This window comes from Setaria viridis, chromosome 7 (assembly GCF_005286985.2).
Source record: "Setaria viridis chromosome 7, Setaria_viridis_v4.0, whole genome shotgun sequence".
NCBI lineage: Eukaryota > Viridiplantae > Streptophyta > Magnoliopsida > Poales > Poaceae > Setaria > Setaria viridis.
Window position 1 is genome coordinate 14644408 of NC_048269.2, and position 9053 is coordinate 14653460.

At 42.5% G+C, this 9053-nt stretch overlaps 1 protein-coding gene across 1 annotated transcript; it reads right to left on the bottom strand.

The window, feature by feature from the left end:
- Positions 1-2610: 2610 nt before the first annotated feature.
- On the bottom strand, positions 2611-5488 carry LOC117864633 (putative B3 domain-containing protein Os04g0347400). The gene is made up of 6 exons (XM_034748757.1): positions 5296-5488; positions 4791-4870; positions 4355-4694; positions 4081-4280; positions 3691-3766; positions 2611-2843 (listed from the first exon to the last, which is right to left on the bottom strand). Exons 1-6 carry the CDS (start codon positions 5486-5488, stop codon positions 2611-2613), a joined length of 1122 nt encoding a protein of 373 aa, XP_034604648.1.
- Between the last annotated feature and the right edge of the window lie 3565 nt (positions 5489-9053).

The following is a 9053-nucleotide window of genomic DNA, read 5'->3' on the forward strand; positions in this document are numbered from 1 at the left end:
TTGTAAGCAAAACTCCAGTAAATGTGAACATATTACGTTGCCTTTATAGAACAACACCCAGTTGATTAACTCCTTTGTAACCTCTTCCCAGGCTATCCATCCATTCTAGTATTTTAGAGATACAACACAGGTACACGTACACAACAGAGTTAGAACGGCAATAACCTAGATGACTAAGCAGCCGTACAATTGAAAGGCATAGTATTTTAGTTTTAGACAGACATATAGCATTCTTGTTTGAAGGAAAATTCAGGGGACATGAAGAACAGAGATCTTCTATTGGCAGCTAAAAAGGAAATGAAGAAATAATCAGGCGATAAATTGAATGCACTTCGTCAGGCAGTTAGGAAACTGAGGTATTATTTCAGTCTCAGTGACAGATTCATATATGGAAAGTCATATGAAACTTGCACAAAACTTATTGCGAGGCAACCAAGAAACTTGCTGCATTGCTTCGTTGACCATATAGCTTCAGAATGGCAGGGCCTATGATAAAGGAAGAAGGGGTCAGTGGCGGGCTAGAGGTGAATGTATCAGCCAAGAGCGTGTTGCGGCCGCCGGGCCTTTGCCTCACCATTACCGTGGCCGTGATCGCGGCCGACGCTCGACCACCACCACGTTCACTGCTCATGGCAGGACGCTCCCATCACCGCGTGCTCACTGGTCACAAACAAGATGCCGGAGCCAGCCGGTGAGATAATGGATCCGACGACGCCCACGCAGGGAACTCGTCATCCCTCTCGTCGCGGAGCCCATTGAGGAGCCCGTTTAGGGGAGGGGAGGGAGAAGGATCCCTACGCGGCTGTTGCTGCGCCCTTGTGGACTTGGGAAGGGAAGGCAGAGAGGAGCCCGTTTTGCGCCGACGCGTGGGGAAGGTTGCCGTGATGATGACGGTGGGGATTAGGAGCCCGGTAGGAGACGGCAAGCGTGTGGATGTGGCGAGAGAAATCGAGAAACATGTGGATAGGACCCACACATATCAATTTCTTCTCGAGGCACCGCCGAAACTGCTGCCACGTCACGCTCGTACAAACAGTAAAAACGCTTGTCGTCGCTAAAGTAAAAAAGTTCTCCGGAGAGCTGTAATTTACTTGAGGTACTCTTGAGGTACTCCTTCCGTTCCAAATTGTAAATTATTTTGGTATTTCTAGATTCATAATTTTTACAATGTATTTAGAGATAAGTGTATATCTAGATAAATTGCAAAATCTATGAAAATGCTAAAACGACCTATAATTTGAGATGAATGGAGTAGTATATATATTCAGCCCATACTAGCATCATGCATAATGCACTTCAAGAAGGAATTTGTTTCGGCTATTCTACAAGCTAAGGATCGTTTTAAATCTCCAATGACCCAATGGCTAGAAACAATTGTGTAACTTTATGTTTTTCTTTAATCCATTCTTTGTTTCTTAAGTTTTCCATGTACTCTTCTTTCTTTTCCTATTTAATATATCATAATCAGTAGGGGGGCAAACCCTCCTGTTTCCTATAAAAGAGAAAACATGCATACATATATTTATCAGTAATTAAGCATCAAATAAAAATGCAACTTCATGTCTCGACATTCAGAAACGTAAGCTAGTCAGCAGAAGTCTTTAGATGCATATACAACAACAAAACCTTTTTAAAGTTTTGCATGCATATCTTAGCAAAATTTCAGTTAAGAATTTTGCCAAAAGTTGGAACATGTTTATCCTATTTATAACTTTTTACTCACATCAATAGAGAAACAGTTGTGCTTACAAGACATCCTGCACAGATTGGAAAACAAAACATAGAGCAAACACAATTAGAGCCGGTCTCCAACCAGACTACACAAGAACGGGCCATCTCTTAACAGGTCACAGGCGATTTGCACCGCTCCATCATGCAGAAAGCGAGGAAAGGGCATAAACGCGTACCATGAAGAAGGAGTTGGGGGACTGGACGAGGCGCTTCTACTATGAAATTCCATTTTGGATGATTTTTTAATTCTAGTTCTGCTGGAACAGAAGAGAAACGTTTCGCTTGGTTTTTGAGAAAGAAACAAAAATAAGCAAACCTTTCGGCAGGTTCCGTGGTTTTTGAGAAGAAATAAAAATAATGCACCCATTCCAAACACAGTGCTTAAAATTACTCATTTAGACGGAAAAAATATTTTCACCATCGAACACAACCGCCAGTGGAATAATTTGACCACTATTCGTAAGAAACGGATGCAGAATGCTGTTTTAGAAACATTTTAGGTATATAAGTCGGAAATTATGTGATTGAAAGATTCACTGTCCAATCAAGCTCTATATCAGAAAGTTAAATTTTGGACTGAGTCCCAAACCATTACAGTGAACATAATTTTAGTCTGAGAGCACTAGAAGTGCCAACAACCTTAATTTTTAACCTTGGCCACATCAGGTTGCTCTCTAACTTACTAACTCTGCGAAACTAAGCAAGTAAATTCCAAGCATTTAGGTTCACAAATGACAAAAGTAGGGCATCAACAGACAGGACCTCCCTCGAGTGTTCAAGTTAAGCACCAAGATAACATTTACTCTATAAGCCAGCTTGTTGATAAACCTGTAATCTGCACATTCCATGATAAAAGAACAACAACAATCTGTTCCTAGCTTATTGACGTGCGATGTGCCACAGGGTGGTTTCAACAATGCTGATAGTGCAGACATCACCAACCTTGATCTCATTCTCCTCGCAAAACCTCTTCCAATCCAGACCCCGAACATAGTGGCTGCTATTCTTGTTGGGGACAACAAGCACCTGCCAAGACCTGGTGCTGCTCATTGAGGTCTTCAGTGTGATGGTGCGAGGTTCCCGTAGTCCAATTGCATCACAAATGGAAAATACTGCGAGAATACCAATAACGAAATTGGTCAGAAACTGACTTCTATAAGCAATCATCAACAATCCATGTATCATATATAGAGGATGACTACTCAGACTTCTGAATTCTAGTTTGATCATGTGGGGTTTGGTAAGTCAAGACCTGATACTACGTCAAAGTAAGTACTTTGGTATATTGATTTGTTTGCTCTTGTGATGCATACATATAGTATCAGTAATTAAATAGGCAAATGAAACTATTGGAACTGCATTTAGAAATGTAAGCTTGTTTGCAGAAGTGCTATATTGTAGTAACATCGCAGTTTCTATTCTTGATAAAAACTGAAATGAGTTTATCCAATTCCAGACTTGCTCATACAGATAGATTAATGGTTGTGCTTACAAGATAGTTTTCAATTGCACTGTTATTGATCTCCTTCTTTATCCAAGCTGGCGGTCCAATCTCAAAAACACATCTTGTTTTTGGCGACACCTTCTTCGAAGAAGTCATCAAGCCTTCTGGACTCTTTTGTCCTTCACTAATTGACACGTGATTCTTCCTCTTAGGCTTGCTACGGCATAATTTTCTACTAGAAGAAGGACTGGCCTGCTGCATTTGAATATATGTTAATGTTGATACTTGAAAAAGAAAGGGGTAAGTGCTTCAGTGCTTAACTCAAATAGCAAACTTGTTCATTTTTACCTTATTATGTGTGATAATGACATGCCACAGTGTGGTTTCAATAATGTTGAAGGTGCAGATGTCACCTTCCTTGAGACTGTTCTCCCGACAGAACATCATCCAACCCCTCACAATAACGAAGCTGTTGTTCTTGCATGGGAAACCACCAACCTTTCATGATTCCATACTGTTCATTGAGGTCTTGAGTGTGATTGTGCAAGGTTCCAGTAGCCCAATTGCATCACAGAAAGATTTCGACAGAGACTGCAACAATTGCAATAATGGTTTCAGTAAGCATTATCATAATGGAATTAATAATGACTGCTAGATGTAAACTTAATTTCTTTGGATTCGATAATAGATCATGAATGCAGACACATGAAAAAAAATCTACGGAACATCTGATGTCATCAACTCCAGCACTTAAATATATTATAAGTAGTTAGAGCATCAAATGATCAAACGAACACGTTGATCTCTATTTTTTTCATAAGGAAATGAAAGCTAGCGGTAGAAGTCTCATACTCTTGTGGAGCATATGATTTTATCTTGTTTATTAGAGAAATAGTTGTGCTTACAAGTTTCTTTCTGAGAGTGCAGGTGTTGATCTCTTTCTTTATCCATGATGGGGGTCCAATCTCATAAACAGCAATCCTCTTTGATGCCTCGTTCATGGAAACTGTGGAGCCTTTTGGTTTCTTTTGTCCTTCCCTACTTGGCCAATCCTTCTTGCTCTTACAGTTCCTAATGGACTCAGAGGGTGCTTCCTGCTGCTTACCTGTATGTGGTAATGTCGATGCTTGATGAGAAAACAAGAGAGATTGACTTCAGTATTCACCTCGCATTCATAACCACTGCTAACAGATTCAAAAACTACCATAGAAGGATTTATCTTTTGTTCAACTTGCTGAATTCTGATGTCCTTGTCTTTGGACTCTCTCTGGAATCCATCAGGGCCAAACACTCTGACTGTGAAAACCATGTTGCCTTCGTACTTCAGCAGCAGAGCATTAGCTTGAGTGACGTCATGAGACACAAGAACCTGTGACCAGCCACCTCTGAGAAACAAGTTTGACTCATTCATCTCGAGCTCAACACGACAAATCTTCCCAAGGGAGCCAATAACCATGGCCATACGACTATTCTTGTGCTCTTCAGGGATGTAATGTTCCACAAACTTAGCCGGTATTAGCTGCAAGAACACATAAAAAGGGGTAAAGTTAGACCATGCTATCTAATCAGAGAAAACAGGATGAGAAAAATGAATTAGCAACAAAAGTCTATGTACCATCTTTTCCATGAAATCGTGTGGAAGCACACTGACGAACTGCGGCCTATGGGAAACATCTTTGCTGCTTGTGGTTGCTTCTGAAGAAAATATGAGTTACAAGAAATTAGTTTGAACTGAATTTAGGAGTTATTGGCACTAGGTAACTAGAAGTCGAGGATAACACTTAATCCTAATTAGTTAGAATTGATCTTCTTGCAAGCTTCCTTATTGATCTAATTTTGCAATATGAATTACATGATCATTTGTCAGTGAGAATCAGCTCTACTTTTGAGGACTCTAATATTGCAATATTACAACTTAATGTTTCAGTGCCCAAGTAGATCACATTCAGGTGGAGATACTAATTTTATTTTCTTTGGGACTTTACAGCATATGAACATTTACACGCGGAATCCTTGTTTACCTGTAGGTGGAGGTGCTGAGGCCCCTGATACAACCGCTGGCGTCGAACGCCTTGAGGGTCAGGATGCCGCCGCCGTGGTGCTGGAGGACCAAGAACCACCTGTCCCCGCGCCGAATGCGGCCGCGATCTCCGGCCACCCGCGCCCCAGGAAGGCGTCGTCGCCGTCCCGCCCGACCTCGACACGCCAGACCTTGACCTTGCCGCCGGACGGGCCGACGACACGGGCCTCCCCGGCGCCGATCCCCTCGGCGAGCTCGTCCGGAATGCGCTGCGAGTGCAAAAGATGCGTCATTTTCGCGACCGGCGTCCATCCTGATCGAGAGCGCGGCGGATCGGCTGCGGCATCGGCCTTATCTAACTGTAGCAGGAGAACTGGAGCAGCACCCTAAGGTGCTTGGCGCTGGCGGCGACATGGTTGCCGGACGACGCCATTGCCGAGAACGTGGACGAAGGTGTGAGTGAGCCTCTGGCTGAATGTCTGCGGCAGCGCGGAAAGTGGGTGTTGTTGGGTAGGCAGTAGGCTAGCTGAATGGCCCCAATGTCTAGTGAATTTAAGTTTATTGGGTTCAGCTAGAAAAATCTGCTGTGATATCAAAAGTTGGATTTTTTTTGTGTGTTTGGAGGTGGAACGAGAAAAGTATTCTACATGTCTTATCTTTAATCTTTCTAAAATTTTGAGGTGTATAAACCAAATGCAGGGACGCACACAAAACTCATGCAAAAAGTTTATTAAAAAAAGGGGAAAAAGTCACGCCGAATATTGGTATTATGGTTTATAATTTCTAGTCACTCGCAGAACATTCTCAACTGTTGGTCTTACACAATTAATCCGTATAAGGAAACACATTTAGTGTCACCAATGTAATATAAGATATATTTAGGAACACAAAAATGGACCTTTTTTAATGTATAACAAAGTACTATGATAAGATTTTTTTTTCTTTTTACTTGATTGCCAACCTTAAGGGTATAGGAGCCATTACAATTTTCTTGCTTTAGAAACCTATCATTACTAGTCACCTATTTGTAACCATACCATTACAAATTTCCTTTAGTTTGAAATATGGCATGCTATACATGTTTGATGCTCCTAGTATTGTTGTATTCAACACATACCTTTCTTCATATCTTCCATGGTCGAACAACAACTGGTCCACCTCATCTACTGCTGCGTGAACTCTAGCAGTCCCGCTAGGGAGGGAGGTCAAAGAGTGCCGTTTCCGGTGGCGACATTATTGTGTCATCAATGTAATATTAGATATATTTTGTAATATGTAAATGTGTTTTTTACATGTATAACAAAAGTACTATAATACAATATATTAATGGTCAAATTACTATGATAAGATTTTGTTTTCTTTTTATATGGTTCATTAGGATTTGAAAAGGTTTAAAGCTTTACAATTTTTTTGCTAAAATTTAGTCAAGTCATATGCCACGGTGTATGAAATCTATATAGTTTAGTGTATGAAAACTATAACAATGGATTACAATTCAGATTTTGTAGCAATTGGTGATATACTTATAAAGATTCTTCTATATCCTAATGTGAATTTGAAAAATAGAGGAGTAACGTATGAAATAGGAGAAAACACATAATTTTGAGGATTGTTGATGTGTAAGCACAGGAAAAATTGAAACCGCAGGAAGATATTTATTTTTGCATACACGGGCAAGAATGATGGTTCTGGGTGGAGCTCACTACCAACTGCATTAGTTTTGACCTTCATATTTTGTTGTATTCATTAAAAATACATAACCTTGTTATTTATATGCAACATTCCTGTTCTTAAGTGTCACGAGCGAAAAAAATCGAAATTGTGGTGTTTGGGAAAGTGAAATACTGTTGAAAAAAAAAGCAGCCTTGCGAATATTTTCCAATCACGTCGGTTCTTGTTATGGGCAACAAAAGTGATGCTCCCAACTGTGAATCGCTCTCAAATTTGCAGACTTTTCTCTAGAAAGATACATAATAAATTGATTACTTTATGACGATTGTGATTACGAGACATAACTATATGACAGGTTGATCGCCAACCACCTTAAGGGTTAATTCGATAGGTGCAATTACAATTTTCCAACTTTGGAAACCCGCCATTATTATTCACCTACAGAAACTTACTTTGGTTTGAAATATGTCATTTTATACTTGTTTGATGCTCCTGTGATTGCTGTCTTCGACACATACCTTTCATCTCATCTTCCATGGCCGAACTATAACAGGTCCACCCCATCTGCAGCCCCTCAATCTATGGCAACCCTACAGGAGAGGGAGATCGAAGGAGTGTCAACGTCGATGGCAATATCATTAAGTGTCATCACTGTCACATTAGATATATTTTGTAACATGTAAAATGTACTTTTACATATGTATAACAAAGTGCTATGACACAAATTTGATTTGTCTCCCAAGCCGGATAGCGGTTGGTGAATAGGATGCCTATCAACCCGAAGATAGATGTCTTCGAGAGCACACAGGAGAGGTATGCGCGTGTTTATAATTTCACCACCTCTTCTTTGGTCCACGGTCTTTTCATTGATTACTATACTATACCTTATAATTTACTTTTTCTCATTTCAGGTTCGAGGTTCCTCTCCGACCCGAGTTGCGATCCTCTTATCCAGTGGATGGTGGCCCTGGGTCGTCTTTCCAATAGCAACCCAACCTAAACATTTGGGTGTGTTTGGATGGAGGGATGGGATGAGACGGTCCCAATTTTACATGTGTTTGGTTGGAGAGACATTGGGACGAGGAGGCATCAAAGTGAAATATTCCTCGAAAAAGTGGGATGGATCCATTCCTCAAAAAAGGCCGGACCGATCCGTCCCTCGTGGACGGCGCTAACGCCGTCTCGCGCAAGGTCGAGGCGGCGCGAGGCCAGGGGCGGCAGCGGCGGAGCAGGCTACGACGGGGATGGGTGGGGATGCGGCAGCGGCGGAGCAGGCCATGGCCAGGGGTGGCGGCGCGAGCTGGCCGTGGTGGGGATGGATGAGGATGCGGTGGCGGTGGAGCCGGCCATGGCCGGGAGGCGGCGGCGGAGCAGGCCACGGCGGGGAGGGGCGAGGATGCGGCAGCGGCGAAGCCGGCTGTGGTCGGGGGTGGCGGCGCGAGCCGGCCATGGCGAGGATGGGCGAGGATGCAGCGACGGCGGCTCAAGCCGGCCGTGGCTGGGCGGCGGCAGCGGAGCAGGCCACAGTGGCGAAGCAAGCCATGGCGTCGGTGCGGAGCAGCTGACGGTGGGCCCCACAGTGTTAGAGTGAATGACAATTGGGACCCACAGTTAACTGCACAAAAACGCCATCCATCATATCCCTCACCCGTCCCTCCAACCAAACACTAAATCAGGGACGTCCCCATCCCTCCAACCAAACATCAAGTGGGATTATCTCATTCCAAAAAAGAGGGATGACCATGTCCTGTCCCGTCCCCTCCGTCCCTCCATCCAAACACACTCCAAAAGTGTTATGTTCCTGACAACCCCGGTGGTTATTTCATTGAGGATGAACATGACCCGGGGTGCAAGAAATATGTTCACCATACGAGGAATGCTTCTGATAATCGCACTGGGGTTGGAGATCGCCGGAGGAAGAAGTTGCGGTCCTCTCACCGCTCTTCAAAGGAAAAGAATAGTGCACCTGATAATTCGAGGCAATTAACCGATTATTTCCATGCCCAGGATGGCACAGAGGTATTTGCCAAATAATAAATTGAATTGTCATGTTACAAATACCCACAGTATCTATGCATATATATATATATATATATATATATATATATATATATTTATGCAGTAATTCGCGGTTGGGTGTTCCCATTCCTGAAACCATATGCTAATTTCTATAATGATATGTTTTCT

Coding starts and splice junctions, on each gene's coding strand:
- LOC117864633 (XM_034748757.1), bottom strand. CDS start 5,488: ATGACGCATCTTTTGCACTCGCAGCGCATTCCGGACGAGCTCGCCGAG. Junction 4,695..4,790: donor ACGATTTCATGGAAAAGATG/GTACATAGACTT, acceptor GTGTTCTTGCAG/CTAATACCGGCTAAGTTTGT. Junction 3,767..4,080: donor GCACTCTCAGAAAGAAACTT/GTAAGCACAACT, acceptor CAATTGTTGCAG/TCTCTGTCGAAATCTTTCTG.